The 21,693-nt window shown below is 43.7% G+C and overlaps 1 protein-coding gene across 1 annotated transcript in view; it reads right to left on the minus strand.

The window, feature by feature from the left end:
- The window catches only part of AK7 (adenylate kinase 7), a 76,450-nt gene continuing 54,757 nt past the window's right edge, over positions 1-21,693 (minus strand). Inside the window, 8 exon segments of the mRNA XM_041759204.1 lie at positions 1-672; positions 1,285-1,443; positions 4,017-4,237; positions 7,441-7,638; positions 14,167-14,235; positions 14,798-14,863; positions 14,866-14,925; positions 21,120-21,246. Of these exon segments, the coding sequence (XP_041615138.1) occupies positions 634-672; positions 1,285-1,443; positions 4,017-4,237; positions 7,441-7,638; positions 14,167-14,235; positions 14,798-14,863; positions 14,866-14,925; positions 21,120-21,246 (939 nt within the window). The 3' untranslated portion in view covers positions 1-633.

Consider the following 21,693-nt stretch of genomic DNA (forward strand, 5'->3'; position numbering starts at 1 on the left):
TTATGCCTGTATTGTAGTTTATTGAAAATATTCAGCAACTTTTAATTATCACAAATATTAGGACTCATTCTGTTATTGGAACTCTTCTACCAAGAGGTTTACAATTCTCTCTCTGAGTCATTGTTTTGATACTGACTCTGAACTCAAAAATTAACCTAGCAGAAACAAATGACATTTGATTAAGTGTGAGTCAACAAAGCATAAACCATTTTCATTTCTTCCTGACCCCGTTGGCATTGGAGCCATCGCAAATTGTGTAAAGTCATTAGCCTATGTGTTCAAATAATATATAGTCTGACTTTCTTCATGCTATAAATTACTGTAAATCCAAGTGTATAGAACACTTTGACTAAGAATATTAAATCAGTATTTGTCCCATGAGCTATGCATACTTTTATCAATTTACTTTTCAAATAAAGTTCTGTAACAAAGTCACTTGTTGCCATACAGCTTTTTATAATGATTCTACTTAATAAAATATTTGCAAAATTAATAATAAAGCATTTGCTTGTGGGGAAAACAAAGAATTTTCCAAAAACTGGAAAAACATTTTTTTTCAAGCAAAATTTCAAATTACGGTGTTAATCTCATCTTTAACTCTGTAAAGGTATATCACACACGATCTTTAAAGTTTCACTGCATTTCAGGATTGTTCTTGAAGAGATACTCTGCCTATAATCGAAAGAAAGAAAAAAAGACCAATCAATTTAGAAAACACTACTACCAATGTTTACAATTTAAAAACAAAAGTACATAAATTTTTACTTTTAAATGAGTAATAAAATTTTACTATAGACTGTAAAGGTTTTAGAGGCTATTTCCCAAATAACCAGACACACATTTTCTCTCTCTCAACTAGCTTTTTGTTTAGATTCAGGCATCGTTTCAAATTGATTTTTCTTTTTTAAGATTTTATTTACTTATTCATGAGAGAGGCAGAGACACAAGCTGAGGGAGAAGCAGGCTCCCTGCAAGGAGCCGATGTAGGACTCGATCCCGGGAGCCTGGTGTCACACCCTGAGACGAAGGCAGACATTCAACCACTGAGCCACCCAGGTGCCCTTCAAATTGATATTTTTTTAAAAATTATCTCTTGGGATCCCTGGGTGGCACAGCGGTTTGGCGCCTGCCTTTGGCCCAGGGCGCGATCCTGGAGACCCGGGATCGAATCCCATGTCGGGCTCCCGGTGCATGGAGCCTGCTTCTCCCTCTGCCTGTGTCTCTGCCTCTCTCTCTCACTGTGTGCCTATCATAAATAAAGATAAAAAAAAAATTATCTCTTACCAGAAAATCAACAGGATCATCCGGTCTGACCTTACAACACTCGTTCAAACCCTGCATCAGTGTTGGCATAACGTGGGTCATCAAATAGTTTCTCAGGGGAATAGACTGGACCTCTAGTAATTCTCTTTCTTCTCTTTTTACTTCCTCTAGCCGCTTATTCTACAAACAGAACATTTAGGGGTTAGGGTAAACAGATAGAAAGGGGAGAACACTTTCACCTGATTCATCCCACAGTGCATTAGAACCAGATATCGATGTGTGTGTTCACATTATGGTAAAGATGGCATTTCAAACAGTGGAGAAAAGATGTAAATGGTGTTAAAAAAAACAACTCAGTAATCTGGAAAATAATAAACTGGATCCCTAACTCATTTCTTAAATCAAGATAATTTCTAGCTGCCCAGATGAAGAAAGAGTGAGAAGATGGGAAGGAAGGAAAGAATCACAGAAGTGCTAATAAAAAGTTAAGAAGGTATTTTTCTGGTGGATATGTTATTCCTTGCTCAGCATATGGTCCCTTCTCTCTTGGAAATAGTAATTCCAGGTTTCCTTGGAGCAGTCTCCCTTTTTAGTCTGGTGGTTTAGGTGGGACTTAAGCCCAACAGTCCAGCCTGCCTCCCAACTGTGGATGTTAGTAAAGGATAAGCACATCAGGTGGAACCTAAGGATGATGCCAACGTGGAGGGCAGAGCAGAGACAGGGACCCCAGGTCTTGGTGACATTTGAGCCACTATATCAAGCCTTGCCTGAAGCCAGCCCTACCCACTGGACTTCAATGTAAATCCGTAAGTTTTCTTTATTTCTATGCCATTTTGAGCTTGCCTTTCTGTCACTTGCAAGATAAAGAGTCCTAACCAATATTATTTGTTCAGAAAGAGTCTTCCAGCAAGACAGCAAACCCAGAAATCAACATGGGAGAAAGATTGATAGATTTGACTACATACAAAGACAGCAAATCCAGAAATCAACATGGGAGAAAGATTGATGGATTTGACTACATACAAACATAAAACTTCTTTATGTCCAGAAGAGACACCATAAATGCTGTCAAAAGATAAGTGGTGAGCCGAGAAACACTCTTTGCAACATATTATAAGAAGCGAGGCTATTACGAGATACACACAATTTGCCAGGCATTGATCACATACTTCTGCACAGACTGACTCACCACCCCTGTTGCTGTATGAGGCAGGTGCTATCAGCTTCATTTTACAAATGGCAAAACTGAGAGAGAATAACTGACAAGGAGGAGGAGTGGGACTTGGAGTCCAAGCAGCACAGCTTGGGAAACTGTTATCTCCCTAGGCCATTCCTGTTTCTATTACTTTGCCTGATCAGAAGCTGTTCTTGCCAAATACTAAGGAAAGGAGACCCAGCCCAAAGTGAGCAGAGAAAACTTGCAACAGAGGAAGTATAAATGCCAACTAACATAGGAAGAGTTGAACGTCCTGACCAGAGAGATGAACATTAAAGCAGTGGGATGGGGTTTTCTTTATCAGGTTGATATTCATGAGCACAACTGACCAAGCAGGGTTGGAGGAGGAGTAGAGAGAGCCACTGGTAGACAAGGTGTGAACTGCTTTACCCTTGCTGGAAGGGACTTTTGAAATAGGTATCAAAAATTAAGCCATGTATAGTCTGATCTAACAAAATTTAGGAATCCATGCTAAGGAGATAACAAGGCACCCCAAGATGTGTGCATAAGGACATCTTTCCTTCATCTCCCCTTCCTTCCACAAATATTTGTTGAGTGTCTGTTTATGTGCCAGGTACCGTCCTTGGCATTGGAAATACAGCCACGAACAACATAGACAAAAGTCCTTGTCCTCATGTAATTTAAATTCTGTGCAGAGAAAAGACGACAAGATAAATATATAAAATATTTAGTCCTTTAGAATACGTGCTAAGAGGGAAACTGCAGAGTATAAAAGGAAGTATAACGTACTGTGGGGAGTGGCAGGGGTTGAAATCTTAAATATGGTGTCCAGGAAAGGCTTCATTGGAAAGGTGACTGTACCAAAGACTTAAAGCAAGTAAGCAAGTTAGGCAGATGGTGTATTGTTCAAACGCATTGTGAAACGTTAGAAGCAGCCAGGTCACCAAGAACCTTGAGAGCCGTGATGATGAGTTTGGACTTTGGTTTCACGGTGATGGAAGCCTATAAAGTGTTTTCAACAGGGCATGGCCCGCGTGGATCTGTATGTTAGAAGGACTGCTGGGAACAGGCTGGGGAGGGACAGGAGCACGAGTGGCGCCGTGGGAAGACCAATGAGTAGGCACCGTAATTCTGGTGAGAACCCCTGCCCCTGATCAGAAGTGAGGAGCTGTGGGTGGATCCGAGTGCAATTTTTGGAAGCAGAATAGATAAGACTCAGTGATTGGGTGAATCGAGAGGGTCAATGAGGCTGACCACCCAGGTGAGATGAGTCAATGGAGGAAAATCAGATGTAATCCTGAGGTGGGCATGAAGCACAATGTGACCCATTTACTAGGATCTGGGAAATCAATATTCCCGGCGATGGCTAGTTACTATTACTGTGATCACTCACACCAAGCAAAAGACCATGGGCATCTTTTAGGAAATGGTCATATCACAAAACAAACCAAAACCAAAAATAAACCAAAATGTGTTGGGGTATTTCCATGATCTTTCACTACGAGCAGGATGGCAAGTGCAGCTGGCCTAAGTGGCTGGGCGCCCCCACCCCAGACCCCCGCACACGCTCACTCACCCACTCCTCCCAGCGAGCCATCTTCTCGGCCATTTCCATGGCTTCCTTGTGCTCACGCTCTGCTTCCTCCATCATCTCCCTGGCCAGCCGTTCCTCAGCAGCCCTCCGCTCCTCTTCTGCCTTTTCTTCATCTGTTAAACCATAATTTCGAGGCTCCCCAATCTCTTTGATGAGCTGTTTGATGGCAAGTCTGTTCTGAGAGTCTTCAAGTTTTCCTACATCTTCAAAGACCAGGAGAGAGGAAGGAGGTCACCACATACTTAGATTCTGCAACATCCTCTGAGACCACATTCGGGAAAATTCTTTGTTAATATAAACATCCCATGGTAAGTTATGGAAATTACCACATTGGGCTTTCTTGTCCCAGTGGCCAGCACAATTCAGAATTTCTTATCTTACTGGTGAATATCAGCCCTGTGTCTGGGAGTCATGGGGTGGGGGAAGGCTGAGGCTCAGTCTCTGAGCTGTGACAGTGTTGATTTTGAATGGGGATCAGGGAGGGAATGGACCTCCTCAAAACAAACAAACTTCTCCATCCCTGGAAGCATCCAAACAGATTGGGATGCTTCTGTGGGGGTTTCCACAGGAGGAAGTCCTGTACTTGCTGGAAGCCAAGCAGGCTTTCCCCCATGTTTCTTTTGTTTCTAAGAATCAATGATTCTGGGACACATTTTTAATTCATAAGAAAAACAAGCCATTTCAGTTAGCCTACTTGAATAGGCAAAAGTCCAAATTCCAGAATGTCTGAGTAATGTCAATATCAAGACCAAAAAAAAAAAAAGAAAAAGAAAGCAGTTGTTGGTAAACAATGAGTTTCTCCACCAAGTAGGTACAGGAAATCCTACATCACCCTCTTGGGTTTGCTTGGAAGGTGCCTGCAAAGAAGGTTTTGCGGTGGAAGATTTTGGTTTTCAGCACCTCAGACCTTCCTACAGGAAAGGACCTTCTTGTCATCCTGCCCCCAGGCACACCTACTGCCATGCCCCCTTCCTATGTTCCTACAGTAGGACCTTGACCCAGACTAGAGGCACCTCAAGCTTCTGTGGGGGAAGAGGTGAAGAACTGAGCCAGTGTATCAGGTGGTTGCTTGAGGAAGCAAGCCACCAAAAGCAAACAAAATAAAACTCATATTACACCTGTCTCCTGCACTATGACATTTAAGTGTGTTTCTCCCGATTTCTCTAACAGAGTAATACAACTTGATGTCCTTGAAATTGCTCTCAAACACTTTTGAAGAGGCTCACTTTTGGAGAATAGTGCTGCCCAAACCAGTACTTCCTCTGCCCTGACCCTGGTTGGGGGTGGGAATCTGCTCAAACCACGATCTCGGATTTGTCCTTCTAGGGATGTGTTATTAGGGCAGAAAGTCTGGAAGCTTTAGGCTTGGCTCCTAGGGTGATGTGGAAACCCTTGGGTTGTGGGGTGGCCCCCGTCCACTACATGGGTGAGTGTAGTTGCTGGTCCAAAGAGCAGGGAAAGAGACTCCCAAGGGAGAAGAGGAGTCCAGAGGTGCAGAGGGAGAATGCAGATGCCAGCCCCGTTCCTGATCCTTCTGAGGCTTGTCTGCATTCCTGACCTTGACACCTTCCCCCACATCCATCCCTAAGATCCATTTCTCCCTCCCCTTTTATGTCCTCTCCTGAGTGTCAGGGTGGAGACGAGGCCAAATGTGACAGGCACAGAATGAGACAGGAATATAATGACCACTCATCCATTCCTCCCCATCAGTTCTTTCTCAACATTTCTCCCGGGGGCGGGGGTGGGGAGGTGGGTGGGTGGAGTCTCTTGATTCTCCGTAAATAACTTTTTGAGCTTTACTGAAAAGATGGCAATCACTGTTTTTGTAAAATTTGCTCACCATTCTCTCCCAGTTCTCTAAGCAAACAAGGTGAGCTACTTTCCATACTGGTAGATTCAAATCCTAAGGTTTTATGTGTAAAATGTGTGTCCAGGGGCACCTCAGTGGTTGAAGCATCCACCTTCAACTCGGGGTCCTGGAATCGAGCCCATCAGGCTCCCTGCTCAGCGAGGAGCCTGCTTCTCCCTCTCCGTTGCTCCCACCACCACCTCCTCTCATGCTCTCTCTCGCTCACTGTATCTCAAATAAATAAAATCTTAAAAAAATAAAAATAAAACACATGTCCAATGTGCACAGACACATCCAGATGAGGACAAAACCCACTCACTTCCACAGGTGTGAAGCAGATTTATAAATTGTGTTATCTTTTCATTGCTTAATAGCACATTATTTTGGGATGCCTGGGTGGCTCAGCAGTTGAGCATCTGCCTTTGGCTCAGGGCCTGATCCTGGATTCCCAGGATTGAGTCCCACATCGGGTTCCTTGTGGGGAGCCTGCTTCTCCCTCTGCCTGTGTCTCTGCCTCTCTTTCTGTGTCTCTCATGAATAAATAAATATTTTTTTAAATAGCACATTATTTTATGCCTTAGTGTTGGTAGTAAATAACAAAGTTAGTTACCAGTGAATTTGAATTGTTGAATTTTCCGGTGTGCCAGACAATTCCTATCTCTGAGCTCGACATTTGTAACAACTCTACAGGCCAGGGATTATTTCCCTGTTCCACAGATAAGAACACTGAAGCAGAACCAGATCTGAAATCAGCTCTCCTGTCTCCTTGGCTTTACACCTCCCAGTACTCTAGGGTCAAAATGCCGTCCCATCTGGCTCTTGAGGGTAAAGAGAGACCCTGAGAGCCCCAAGGAATCAGTCTGGCCACTAGGCTTCCACCAGGCTAGGGGTTTCCTACCAAACCCAGGGGAGGAAGAAATGTCAAGATCCAGGAAACCAGAAAGGAAGTTCAGTGGTTCACCAAGCCAAGGGGATAGAAACACCTATGACAGCTGAGATTTGGAGCTAGGAACAATGATGACCACCATGAGGTCGATGACATGTCCTCCTATTTACTGAGTGCCTGCTGGGTGCTAAGATCTGAGTTAAGTGTCTACTGGAAACAAAGAGGAATGCCCTGAAAAACAATTTGTGTTCAGAGTAGCTGTGGGGATCAGATGGCCAGTGTAAAGGCCAGGAGGCACTCTGTGATGAACACCAGTGCCCTACAGTGCTATGGGGACAAAATGCTGCCCCAAAGCAGTCAACAGCAAATACACGTATCTCTGAAGTGTCCTTTTAAAAAAATGCCAATTTGGCATTTGGTTTCATAACATATCCAATACATTTTCATATAACAATACCTGCTCCCCTCCACACACACCCAAGGAGAAGGATTCTCCAGGAGGAATGCCCTGCTGATCCTGTGACCTCCTGGCCCTGGGGACATAGTTATGCTTCCCCATCACCCCCCAACCCTGTCAGCCCTATGATAGGCATGCACCAGGGGGTGCCTGGGGGTCCTGACACTCGGCAGTGGTTCTTCACATTCACCTTAGTCTTGGGTTCATTTCATACCAATATGTATCGGGTGGATTTCAATTTCATCGAAATAGTTCAAGACCGTCTCATCTTCAGTATTGAGATCCCGATAGTTGCTCAGAGCCCGGAGGAAGCGGTCCTGGCTGTAGTGGGTCCCCGCCACGATGCTTTCGGGAAGGTTCATCACCCGCTCCTTCAGGAACTCATCCGAGGCGTCCAGCGCACAAACGAACTCTAAGGGAGAGAGGCTCCTGAGTTAACCCACAGATGAAGGGGCTGACTAGCAGGTGCTCATGGCTGGGCCAGTGCGTACCCGAAATGTCTGGTAACCAGCCTGGACCTCATGACAAATTGGCCTTCTTGCTGCCTTTCATGGAGGATAAATAGATAAAAATCACTGACATTTCCAGACACCATCCCCTATGAGGCCCAACCATTGGCCATAGTATTTTATGAGATCTGTTATTTTTCTATTCCCCGCCTTTCTTCCTTCCTCTATCTTTCCTTCCTTCCCTCCTTTTAACAAAAGCAGCAGAAACTAGAAATAGCAAATATCTAATGACAATTAGTAGCAAATCTAATCATTGAATACAAACAAATCCAGTAACTAAAAGCAGCAGAAATCAGAATTAGTGCATCTCTGATAACCCTGTGACATCAACCACCTCCTCGTCAACACCCACCCCACCTCTTTGCCAGCACAGCACCAGAGGCTCCCAGAGACCAGCAGCTGGGTGAACTGATGGCCGATTTGGCAAATTCATAAAAACAAGGACTCCCCTTGGGAATTTAATCCCCCAAGGATCCAGCTCTCTTCTCACTTTCTGCAATTGGCTAGGAAGCACCTGCCTTCCATTTAACACAGCGCTTATCTGATGTTTGACGCGGGACTCAGGTTAATGATGGGGATCATTTCACCCACCTATGATTTTCTTTTAAACTACGAAAGGGGAGCCCCGGTGGCTCAGTGGTTTAGCGCAGCCTTCAGCCCAGGGCATGATCCTGGAGACCCGGGATCGAGTCCCATGTTGGGCTCCCTGCATGGAGCCTGCTCCCCCTCTGCCTGTGTCTCTGCCTCTCTCTCTATGTCTCTCATGAACAAATAAATAAAATATTAAAAAAATAAATTATGAAAGCAGCTGTTCCTCCAGCTTCTAGTATAAGTTCAGTGAACATTTGTTGAGTGAACGAATGATTAAAGTGCACATCAGTGAAAGACTTTCCAGGTGAGTTCCTATTCTCAGGTGTTCTCAACATGGTCAGAGTACGTGGGTGCCCCGATCATTGACCACGTGTATCCCAAATAACTTGCTACCTGTAAGAGTCGCAAAGCATGGGACTGTTTTCATTTTTATCCTAGAATTGTATTGGTTCCCCGTGGGCCAAATCTGGCCCATCATCTGATTTTGTTAATCAAGTTTTATTGGAACATTTAAAGATAAATAAGTTAATAAATTAAATTGTATTAGTTTGCCACCTAATAAATGCCACTTTCACTCAAATGCATTCTAACAAGATTTTTTGAGTGAGAAAAGAAGTGTATTACTGAGCAGATCCCAGAGTAGAATGTGCCCGTGGGGCAAGTGGACACCCCTTGGTACCATCTGCTTCATGTGAACAATGAAAATAAAGGTTGAGGACAGAACTGGTGGAAACAGATCCAATAAATTCATAATTGTAGTCTGATCCTGCCACTATTCTGACCTATTTTCATTTAGTTTAGATGCTCGTCTTTGATCATTTGATTTTCATGAATGGCTATATTTTTAAAAGGAGAGGAGATAGCTGGACCTCCAAAATGCTGGTATAGTATTTAGATTGAAATTATGTCAATGGGGATGCCAGGGTGGCTCAGTCGGTTAAGCGTCTGCCTTTGGCTCAGGCCATGATCCCAGGGTCCTGGGATCGAACCCAGAGTCCTGCTCCCTGCTCAGCGGTGAGCCTGCTTCTCCCGCTCCTCCCCACTCAATCTTTCTCTCACTATCTCTGTCGTGATCTCTGTCTCTCTCTCTCAAATAAATAAATATTTTTTTTATTTTTTATTATTATTATTATTTTTTTATTTATGATAGTCACAGAGAGAGAGAGAGAGGCAGAGACACAGGCAGAGGAAGAAGCAGGCTCCATGCACCGGGAGCCCGACGTGGGATTCGATCCCGGGTCTCCAGGATCGCGCCCTGGGCCAAAGGCAGGCGCCAAACCGCTGCGCCACCCAGGGATCCCTAAAAAAATATTTAAGAAGAAATTATGTTCATAAAATTACTGGAATTTGAATGTAGTTAAGCTCCCTGATGCCAGGCATTTAGATGAAAAATTAATAACTCTGGGGGATCCCTGGGTGGCTCAGCGGTTTAGCGCCTGCCTTCGGCCCGGGGCGCGATCCTGGAGTCCCAGGATCGAGTCCCACATCGGGCTCCTGGCATGGAGCCTGCTTCTCCCTCTGCCTGTGTCTCTGCCTCTCTCTCTCTCTCTATCATGAATAAATAAATAAATAAATAAATAAATCTTTTTTTAACAAAGAAAAATTAATAATTCTGTTTGTAATCTAAGAATTTTAAAATATGATGCTGGGGGTCCCTGGGTGGCTCAGTAGGGTAAGCATCTGCCTTCGGTTTGGGTCATGATCTTGGGGTCCTGGAATTGAGCCCCTTGTCGGCCTCCCTGCTCAGTGGGGAGTCTGCTTCTCCTTCTCCCTCTGCCTCTGTGTGCTTGTGTCCTCTCTCAAATAAATCTTAAAAAAAAAAAAAATACAATGCTGTATTTCTTTTCCCCAGTGATTGGAAGATTCCAAATAATCAAATAACTATGAACACTGAGTGATGTACTTTGCTTCCAACTTTCAGAGAATTTTAGCTTGATGAAATATATTTCCCAATGGATGATTGATTGATTGATTGATAAGCTCTACACCCAAGGTGGGGCTTGACCTCATGACCCCAAGATCAAGAGTTGTGTGCTGTACTGACTGAGCCAGCCAGGTGCCCCCAGATGATATTAAAAGTCCTTTGTCTCTTTTTTTTTTTTAATTTTTATTTACTTTTGATAGTCACAGAGAGAGAGAGAGAGAGGCAGAGACGCGGGCAGAGGGAGAAGCAGACTCCATGCACCGGGATCCCAATGTGGGATTCGATCCCGGGTCTCCAGGATCGTGCCCTGGGCCAAAGGCAGGCGCCAAACCGCTGCGCCACCCAGGGATCCCCAAGTCCTTTGTCTCTTATGATTCAGACAGAACTTCAGGATTTTGCAGTATCTCAAGATAATTATTCAGAACATCTACGATCCTGGTGAGACTGGCTGGCTCAGTCAGTTGAGCATCCAATTCTTGATTTTGACTCAGGTCATGATCTCAGGATTGTGAGACTGAACCGCATGTCAGACTTCCCACTTAGCTCAGAGTGTGCTTGGGATTCTCTTTTTCTCTCTGCCCCTCCCCCTGCTCATGTGCTCTCTCTCTCAAACAAATAAATAAATAAGTCTTTAAAATATAGGAACATCTATTGTCTTTGTACTGGCTAACTACAAATAGCAAGTAACAGATTTTTGCTTGGTAAGATTGTACTTAACAAGGAGGTCACTGTGTTTGACTATCTAGAGTGATATGAAAATCTGTACTTTTTTTTTTAAGATTTATTTATTTACTTGAAAGGAAGAGAAAGCATCTCAAGCAAACTCCCCACTGAGCTTGACACAGGGCTTGACTTAATGACCCATGAGATCAATGACCTGAGCCAAAATTATGATTTGGACACTTAACCAACTGAGCCACCCAGGTGCCCCTGAAAATTGGTGGGGTTTTGTTTTTGTTTTTTAAATATTTTATTTATTTATTCATGAGAGACATACAGAGAGAGGCAGAGTTACAGGCAGAAGGAGAAGCAGGCTCCCTGTAGGGAGCCTGATGTGGAACTCGATCCCAGGACCCTGGGATCACGACCTGAGTTGAAGGCGGATGCTCAGCAACTGAGCAACCCAGGTGCCCCAAAAATCTGTGTTTTAAAACATTTTTTCCATATTCATCAAGCAGGCACAAATGTATTTATTTATTTCTACTTAAAGTAGGCTCCATCTCCAATGTGGAAATCCAACTCATGACCCTGAGATCAAGAGTGGCGTGCTCTCCCAACCCAGGCACCCCAAGCAGGTATAACTTTAATCTTGTCTACTTCAATGAGGAGATTTGAAAATAACTGAGCTGGATGCAGGCTAGCAGCAGTTGTAAAATGCAATGGTTTATCAAGGAGAGATAATACCACCTATAACTGGATCACCATAGATTCAAATGTTTTGTCACTCAAGTCAAGCATGGAGACTTGTATTAATTATGTTATTTTCTATATCTAATGATGTTCTGATTTCAGAGGAGCCTTACAGACCTGGAGGGAGACTGCCCTTTTCAGGACTGGCTAATTCCGAAAGATACTCCACTACTTACTCAGGATCATGCCCCTCATATACAGGACGACTACCCCATATTTCTTTCTTTTTTCTTTTTTTTTTTTTTTAAAGATTTCACTCCATATTTATAACTTGCACATACCAAGCCAATATTTACCCTGCCTCAAATCATCCCAGAGCCAGGTACCAGACAACTAGAGAGCAAAAGCTAATTGGCTTTTGGCCAAACTAGCCAATCCTCTAAAAAACAGTGTTTACTTGGCCCCCACCTTGCCTTTCCCACAGAAACTCCAATTAAGGCAATGGCCTAGACTTCCCTCCTGCTTCTTCCTGCCTCCTGAGCAAGCCTGGCACTTCCCGCACGCGACAGCATGGTGTGGACACCCCCTGCTCTGGGAACCCTCCTTTCAGTGGCATTAACCTCTTGTGTCCTCACTTAGCCACATCCCTATATTAAAATCCCACAGTTATAAATGAGGCAATCCTCTAATTTCTTCCAGGAAGACAGAAAATAATGACAATTTCCAGAAAGAGGATAATTTAAAAGGAACAAACTAAACATTCCAAACAGATGACACGTTCAACACGTTTGGACCACATCCAACAGAGAGAGGGCAGCCCAGTGGATCAAGGTTAAGAATCTTACCGTTTCACACTTGTGATTCCATTTCCTGGAGGGGTTTCGTTAATTCTGTGTTTTGGAGGCAGTGCAAAGAGAAAACCGAGTTTGAATTTAAGCCATCCATTTACCAGGGCAGTGGCGTTGGGTAAGTCTCTGGGCTTTGGCTTCTGGATCAGGTAACCATGGGAGTAACTCCGGCCTGGCAGGACCATGCAAAGGTTCAACTAGTTCCTATTTTGTGCAATTCCCAGCACAGGACCAATGAATGGTCAGGTTCACTGCCCCAGTGAGGGTGTGAGGATTTACGACGGGATTTGCAATGAATGAATGTTGCCCAGAAGTGATAGATGCTTATAAACTAGACAGACCGTGTTATTTAATCGATTTTACTTTTTAACTTTCTCTGAGCCCAATGCATACATTAATGGAACTCCCAAACAACCCACCCCTTTGGTATTGCAAGTTCCCACTCCAGGCTTCAGGGCCCCCAGGCAAACCCTAAGTGTCCATCCCTGAGGATGACTGCTTTCTGGTGGCCCCAGTGCTGCCAGAAGCTCCATGGAAAACTGTTCCTGGACCAAGGGGAGAGGATAACAGCCATACACTCACTCCTGTGGGGACTCTGACGTAGGTGAGCAGTCATCCCCACTGCCCAAGTGATCACCTTGGGCTCAGTTGCTGAAAAAAACTGTTTTTGTGTTTCCTATGATGATACTGCATGCAAACTGATTAAAAAAAAAACAAACCAACAACTTTAGGGACACCTGGGTGGCTCAGTCAGTTGGGCATCTGCCTTCAGCTCAGGTCATGATCCAGAGTCCCAGGATTGAGCCCCCGTATCCAGCTCCCTGCTCAGTAGGGAATCTGCTTCTCCCTCTCCCTCTGCTCCTCCCCTGCTCATGCTCTCTCTCTCTCCCAAAACAATAAATAAATAAATAAATAAATAAATAAATAAATAAATAAATAAATAAGATTAAAATAAAGATTAAAAATAAAATAAAAATTTTTTAAAGATTAAAATAAAGATTAAAAAAAAACAACCTTTAGGGTCCCTGGGTGGCTCAGTAGTTGAATGTGTCTGCCTTTGGCTCAGGTTGTGATTCCAGGATCCTGGGATCGACTCCTGCATCAGGCTCCCTGCAGGGAGCCTGCTTCTGCCTCTCTCTCTCTCTCTCTGTGTCGCTAATGAATAAATAAATAAAATCTTAAAAAAAAAAAAAAAACTTTAAAAGTTCAAGGCAAGGTCACAAGAAATGACTGCCGGGTACTCAGCAAATCTTTTTTCATGGAATAAATTGTTTACACTTTACTTCCAAGAGGACATTGTGCAATGTCTATTTACGAGAATAGTGAACCTAGAAGCTCTGCACCTGCCCAGTCTCAATCCTGCATTTGGGAAAGAGGGGGCAGATGATGGCATGGCTAGCACCTAAAACGGTAGGAAGGGTCTAGTCCCTGGTGGTCTTGCCAACTGACTCTGAAGTCAAGATAGCAGGGGACCGGCCACCCTGTGCTTTGTTCCTGGAGGCAGCAGCAGAAAAGAACATTCTCAAAGGGGCTTCTGTCCGTTTCAGAATTTGGTATTCCTGATGTGTGCCCTCCATACATTCTCTAGTTTGAGAATTTTGTTTAAGAGTATCGCTGTACCTTTTTTCTTTAAAAGAGAGAGAGATCTGCTAAAAGATGGTTCAGGTATACAATAGCATTCTTTTAAATATGACCTTCAAGAAATACTCTAAACTTACCAGGTATGATTAATTTATCAAAGGGCAACATTTTGCCTCTGACTTCTTCTTCTTCTTCCTCATCTTCTTCTAACAAAACAAAATTTACATCGTTGTGTTTATTACATGTTATCAGTACAGACAGCATGGCAAAAAAATTTAAACATTTTAACTAGAAGTCACTGATGAAAACTAACCATAAATAGAAAAGCATGTATTTCAGACACAGTCTCTCTCTGATTTTAAATTTTTAACTGAGTATTACGATGATACATTGCAACTAATCTGAATGTAAACACTCAAATGAAGGAGGGACACCTGGTTGGCTCAGTCCGCAGAGCATGCGGCTCTTAATCTTGGGGTAGTGAGTTCAAGCCCCATGTTGGGGGTAGAGTTTACACAAAGAAAGAAAGAAAAGTTTAACAAAAATAAAGAGAACAGGGGGATCCCTGGGTGGCTCAGCAGTTTAGCGCCTGCCTTTGGCCCAGGGCGCGATCCTGAAGTCCCGGGATCGAGTCCTACGTCAGGCTCCCTGCATGGAGCCTGCTTCTCCCTCTGCCTGTGTCTCTGCCTCTCTCTCTCTCTCTATGTCTATTGTGAATAAATAAATAAAATCTTAAAAAATAAAAATAAAGAGAACACTTAAACTTACGATTGAACAGGTCTTTAGCTTGATCATAGGTCTTTGGGAATCCATCCAAAATATAACCTTGATTCTGCAAGGCATAGATTTCACTTTTTCTTTAATAAATCTAATTATATATTGATCTTCTAGTCGGCCTGGCAAAAAGAAAAAAATATATTATTAGGAAGTCACATTCTACATGGGGGCTACATTCAAAGTCATCCCAAAAATTGTTTTGTGGGGGGCACCTGGGTGGCTCAGTTAGTTAAGCCTCTGCCTTTGGCTCAGGTCATGATCTCAGAGTCCTGGGATCAAGCCCCACATTGGGCTCCCTGCAGAGACAGAAGCCTCTGCCTGCTGCCCCCCCCCCCCCCCCCCCCCCCGCCAACTTGGGCTCTCTCTTTCTCTGTCAAATAAATAAAATGTTTTTTAAAAAATTAAAAAGAAAATTGTTGTGCAAAGTTACTACTGAAAATCCTTTATTTTCCCTTAAAGTTAAAAATATGTGGTTTTGTATTTTAAACAAGACCTGTGAATTCTAATGTGACAGCAAAATAGGAGAATCCAATGAGCTCATCTGCAATAAAGAACAGAAGCAATTACTGATGTCTGCAGTTCCTGAAGGTTCTTCTGCAGTCACAACCTCCCGGTGAGGCTGAACAAGGAGCAAGTGGAGACATCCGAGTGCTCCCACTTCTCAGCAGGGTTCACTAAATTCTGTTTTGATATTATGCTTAATACATAGGCTTATAGCCTTAAGACAGAGTAATAATAGCCTCAATACATAGCAATAAATGTTTCTATTATAAGATTTAAGTGAGATAGTATTCATGTGTTGTCAACCCATGACCTATTAATAGTGTAATAATAGCAATAAATATTTGCTGCATTGGAATAAAAATCACAATTGGGGTGCCTGACTGGCTCAGTGGGTAGAGCATGCAACTCTTGATCTCAGGGTTGTGAGTTCAAGCTCCATGTTGGGTGGAGATGACTTAAAAATAAAAATCTAAAACATTAAGTAAAAATAAAAGTCAAGCTTGATCTGTCGAAGGCACTATTCTCTTTAAAGCTGCAGGAAAGAACACCCTCTCCACCCCCATCTCTCCAAATCTGCATTCTCGACCTTGGCCCTACTACATAGTTCCCTCTCCAGCCTTGGATGCTGGGTTTCTGCGATGGGGTGACATCATGGAGGAGGGAGGAGTCTGTTCTTAAACTGGCACAATGGCTAAAGGACAATAGGACGCAGCTTCACTACGATACTCATTTATTGTTCTATCATAATCATCAAACAACTACAGTTTCTGAGACACGGCCCGCCCTCACATGGTTTAACAAATGCATTACAGCACGTGAGTTTAGCAAGTTTGGGTAATTGAGCTACAAATTTCGTTTTAGTTTCATAACATACTTTAGTTTTTCAGTGTGTCTACAATGTAAAATAGTTTTGGTCTCTTCTAAAAAAAATTTTTTTTGAGAGAGAGAGAGAGAGAAGCAGAGGGAGAGAATCCCCAGCAGGCTCCACAGCCAGCACACAGCCCAACACAGGGCTCGATCTCCTGACCCTGAGATCATGACCTGAGTCGAAATCAAGAGTCAGATGCTTAACTGACGGAGCCACCCAAGCAGGAGCCCAGGTTTTTGGTGTCTTTTAATCACTGTATTAATTCAATAAAATGATGTAATTATAACACCCCTTCTTTCTTCTACCTTTCATTGCCACACCACTCGTTAGACAGTCACTGATTCAAAACTATTTGTGTCTTCCAGAAATTTAAATGTGAGGGCTGAGACAAAAAAAAAAAAAAGAAAGAAAAGAAAAGAAAAGAAAAGAAAATCAAAGGGGTTATCTCACATCATGAAATTCCTCGAAATGATTTGACATTCTTTCCCAGTAGGGTTCACAGTGGTGCAAAGAAATAAAGGCAAAAAAAAAAAAAAAAAAAGTCGGATTCAGCAAAATTCAAAGACCAGTGTTATCTAAGCAGTCTATTTCCGATTTTCCAAGGCTCTGTTGCTGAGGCAAAGGCACATACATACTCAGAAATCAAGCTTCAGGCACCTCCATGCATCCCTCGGTTTATTTCAGGCAGCGAGCTCTGCTATCTGTTCCTGTTTGTTCCAGAGCTGACGCGTTCAGGATGCAAGAAGGGACCTCTAGCAGCAGCTTCTGATAATTATGGAATGTGAGTACACAAAGGGCCTAGCCCAAGTGGCTCTCTCTAGAGAAGTGTGACCTCCGAGACATGCACCCATGACCTTGGTACCGTGGAGCTCCTTGGAAGGGAACTGTCACTTCTGCTTTGAAATGAATGAACACAGAACCTTTGAAACACCACCTGCTTTTTTTTTTTTATTCTAAGTCTATCTTTCACATTCAAGTAATATTTAAAATGCTCATCTTAATCCATATTCGTAATTATGAAAACACGGTTCAAAAATAGATAGGTGTATCCAAGGTTTTAAAAGAATCCATGCAGAGGAGGGATACCTGGGTGGCTGGGTAGGTCATGTGTGTCTGCCTTTGGCTCAGGTGCTAATCCCAGAGTCCTGGGGTCAAACCCCTACATCTTGAGCTCCCTGCTCAGCGGGGAGCCTGCTTCTCCTTCTGCCTCTGCCGCTCCCCTTGCTATCCTCTCTCTCTTGCTCTCTCTCAAATAAATAAAATCTTAAAAAAAAAGTCCATGCACAGGATAAACACAAGGAACTTGGCACATTTACATATATCCTCCCTCTTCTCCCCACCGATTTTTATTTTCAAACTCACAGAAAGGTTGAAAGACCAGTCCAATGACCACCCGGAAGCCAACCAACAAGTTTCATTCATCCCACAATGCTTCTGAAACACATAAAGTGAGCACAAGGAACCTGCAACCGGTGTGTTCCAGGTTAGGCGAGCCCCTGCTTTGGCTGCATGGTCAGGGGCTGGGCCGGAGTGGATTGTCAGGGCACGGAGGTGCCCACTGCGGGATTGTGAAATGTGTCCCGCTGGAATTGTTAGGGTTGTTTAGTAACAAATCGGGTCACGGGAGGGGAGAGTGAGCTACCCTCTGTGTCCTTGCTTGGGCGGTGACATTCCTATGGAGGTCTGTGCTGTGAGTTCAAAGGTCTGGTTTTGTCCAAACACAATAATCAAGATCCATGTTCTAGTTTCAGGTAAATATGAATGAGAAGGATTTGAGGACAAACTTGGGGAAGAAAGAAAGAGGAAGAAGGAAAGAAAGAAAGAAAAAGAAAGAAAGAAAGAAAGAAAGAAAGAAAGAAAGAAAGAAAGAAAGAAAGAAAGAAAGAAAGAAAGAAAGAAAGAAAAGAAAGAAAGAAAGAAAGAAAGAAAGAAAGAAAGAAAGAAAGAAAGAAAGAAAGAAGAAAGAAAGAAAGAAAGAAAGAAAGAAAGAAAGAAAGAAAGACCTTCCTAAGGTCAAAGGGAATGGAATGAACTCTTCCAATGTTATAGGAAGCAGGTGGGTGGCCAAAGGCCACCTCCTCTGCCCTTCTTCCATGGCCCCTAGAGGCAGACACTTCTGACCCAGGGGCCTCTCTTTACATTGGGGGTGGGGGGGTGAGGGGGTGGGGGAGAACAGAGTCCCCCTGCCAGGGACAGGCCCTTCTCGGCTGGGCTCTGGAATCCTTGTCGGGTGGGCACAGAAAGCCCCGTTGGCACTTCACACCGTCCTGTTCCACACTTGGACACTTTGCATACAATTTTGCAGTTCTTGCAAAGACCAATTACATAAGTCTCGGTCCAATAAATATTGTCCAGTGTTTGTCTCATCCCGTTAGTCTGGATCCTAGATGTTCCCCGCTGTTCCCTTGGGGTGGCGTTGTTCACGGTTCCCAGGGCCCTGCTCTGGCCTTACACCTCAGGCCTGTGGTATATACACACATGGCTGTGTATACCTATAGATTTCTGAAAACCCCAGCCTTCCGCCTTCTAATGTGGCCTCGTCAGATTTCCTTCCATGGGTGTCCCCACAGCAGGATGTCTTATCTCGGGTTGTTTCCCCTCCCCCGAGGGGTGGGACCCAGGATGCTGTTAGTATCTCAAAATCCAGCACCCAGCACCTGGGTGGCTCAGCCCTTGAGCCACCTTGAGCATCTGCCTTTGGCTCAGGTCGTGATCCCTGGGGTCCTGGGGTCAAGTCCCACATCAGGCTCCCTGCAGGGAGGCTCTGCCTGTGTCTCTGCCTCTCTGTGTCTCTCATGAATAAATAAGTAAAATCTTTAAAAACAAAACAAAAAACCAGCATAACAGCTCCCAAGTATCTCATAGGTGAGGCAGAGGCAATGTTTTATCTCAAAATATTAAACTGGGTTTTCGGGGATCCCTGGGTGGCGCAGCGGTTTGGCGCCTGCCTTTGGCCCAGGGCGCGATCCTGGAGACCCGGGATCGAATCCCACGTCGGGCTCCTGGTGCATGGAGCCTGCTTCTCCCTCTGCCTGTGTCTCTGCCTCTCTCTCTCTCTCTCTCTCTGTGACTATCATAAAAAAAAAATTAAAAAAAAAATAAATAAACTGGGTTTTCTAGAGTCAGTAGAACATGCTACTCTTGATCTCAAGTTCGTGAGTTCAAGCTCCATGTTAGATGTGGAGATTACTTTAAAAAAAAAAAATTAAGGGCTTCTGGGTGGCTCAGTCAGTTGGGCATCTGCCTTTGGCTCAGATCATGATCTCAGGACCCTGGGATCTAGTCCCTCACTGGGCTTTCTGCTTAGCAGGGAATCGCTTCTCCATCTCCCTCTGCCTGCTGCTCTGCCTACTTGTGCTCTCTCTCTCTCTGTCAAATAAATAAAATCTTTAAAAGATACATTTAAAAAATTAAAAAACAAAAGGGTCACCTGGCTGATTCAGTCAGTAGAGCATGCAACACTCGATCTCAGGGCCATGAATTCAAGCCCTACATTGGGTGTGGAGCCTACTTAGTTAAAATAAATGAATAAATAATTTTAATTAAAAAAATTTAAAACGATAAACTTGGTTTTCTCAGTACCTTCCTTTTCCTCTGGGACATTTCTGGGATTCTCAACTCCATTTCCTCCCGGCCCAGCCCTTACCAAAGCAGAAACCAAGCCACAGATAATCAGCCACCTGCTTTAAGTGGACATCCAGGGTGTGATGCAAGCCTATGTTCTCTACCCCTAAAAACCAGACTAGAGTGTCCTGGGCAAGAAGAGGGGAAGAGGTACCCTGACTTCAGAGGAAGGTGTAGAGGGACTAGAATTCTCGAAGGTGAGTGGCTGGGGAGAGGACACCTGTAGGAACGAAGGGCTGAGGCCAGAAGACCAGAGATGGGGAGGGCAGTCAAGAGCTGTGGTCCAAGGAATGCAGTGGGGGGTCCTCTGGGGCAGGGTCTGTGAAAGACAACACTAGGAAGGGGCCCTCTGTCACCCAGGGCTGGCTTATACCTCTGTCCTTCTTCCCTGATTCCCACCTGCCCAGCCCATCCCTGGAAGATCAGAAACAGCCACCAGCAAAGATGAGAAGAGGAGGTAAGAGGAAAGAAGCCGAATGTGCTTGAGAGGGTGGCAAGGGGAGAAACTACGTTGGATAAGTAACATGTTGGACTACTCTATAGACGATACCAGTAAAACCAGTTTGATGGAGGATCTCAACTGTCTAACTATCAGAATGAAATGGTTTTAGTTTCTGAATAATTGCTCCTGACTGTTTTTCTGCAAAGTGGCAAGGTCCCTTGGAAATATCTAAGTTTACAACCCAGCTTGCAATTATTTGATTGGAATGGACTTCTTCTAAACAAAAAGACTACTTATTTATTATCTAGGAGTTGCAATGGAACCAGCCTGAAACTCTGTCCATGGGTAGGGAAAGAATGAGTCCAGGGTTTGTGTTTAAAGTGACATCTCACTCTGATGAGTTTGTTCAACAAACTGGTTGAAGTTACCAAATGAATAAGGATATTTTTCCATTTATTTGTATTTCTTCCTGCAGAAATTATGGCTCCACATTATTCGCCCATTTTTTTTCTATTAAGGATTGAATGATTTTCTTATTAGCTTGCCTGAGCATTTTATATATGAAGGATATTAAATCTTTATCATATTAGTGGCAAATATCTTTTCCTGGTTTATCCTTTGCCTTTTAATTAATGAGTTTTGATGTTTATAAACTATTTATGACTACACATTTGATCTTTTACTATTATGACTTTAAATATTTTAATTTATTTGACAGAAAGAGAGAGTAAAAGGGGGGAGCAGCAGAGGGAGAGGGAGAAGCGGACTCCCCGCTGAGCAGGGAGCCCCATGCAGGGCTCAATCCTAGGACCCCAGGATCATGACCTGAGCCAAAGGCACATGCTCAACCACTGAGCCTGTGCCATGTGTGCTACCTGCGTTCTGCTCCATGTTTTCCTTGATGCCATCCAAGAGCTCCTGCGCATCTTCCACATTCTCCTCTTCTTCCTCTTCACCTTCCTCTTCTTCTTCCCCTTCATCCTTAGGTGTGACAATCGCCTCCTACATACCCCAGGAATATTTAAATTAGATGATGGATCCAATCCTCCATGGATCTGCTACTCGCAAACTACCTAGCCAGTGATCCTAAAAAGGCTGGTGCCTGAATAGGGAATACGCTCACCCAGTCATTGCGCAAGTTGTCAGGATGCGTGTATCTACAAAGATGGATGAGAGCCTCGAGGTTTTTCTTACTCTATTTTAGAAGAATCCATTTCTGTTTTAACACCAGGACTGCTTAAGAATCAACACTTTTCTAGTTGGCAGGTTTTATCTTACTTGAAGAAAACACATTTTGTAGAAATTAAGACTATCAGTAACCATTGAAGGAAATGTATCAGAGTAGCTACCGTTTCCAATAAAATTATAAAAAGCAGTTAGTTGATGGAGAGGGGGATAAATAGGCAGAGCACAGAGGATTTTTAGGGCAGTGAAACTAGTCTGTATGAT

The sequence above is a fragment of the Vulpes lagopus genome, chromosome 6 (assembly GCF_018345385.1).
Source record: "Vulpes lagopus strain Blue_001 chromosome 6, ASM1834538v1, whole genome shotgun sequence".
Taxonomy (NCBI): domain Eukaryota; kingdom Metazoa; phylum Chordata; class Mammalia; order Carnivora; family Canidae; genus Vulpes; species Vulpes lagopus.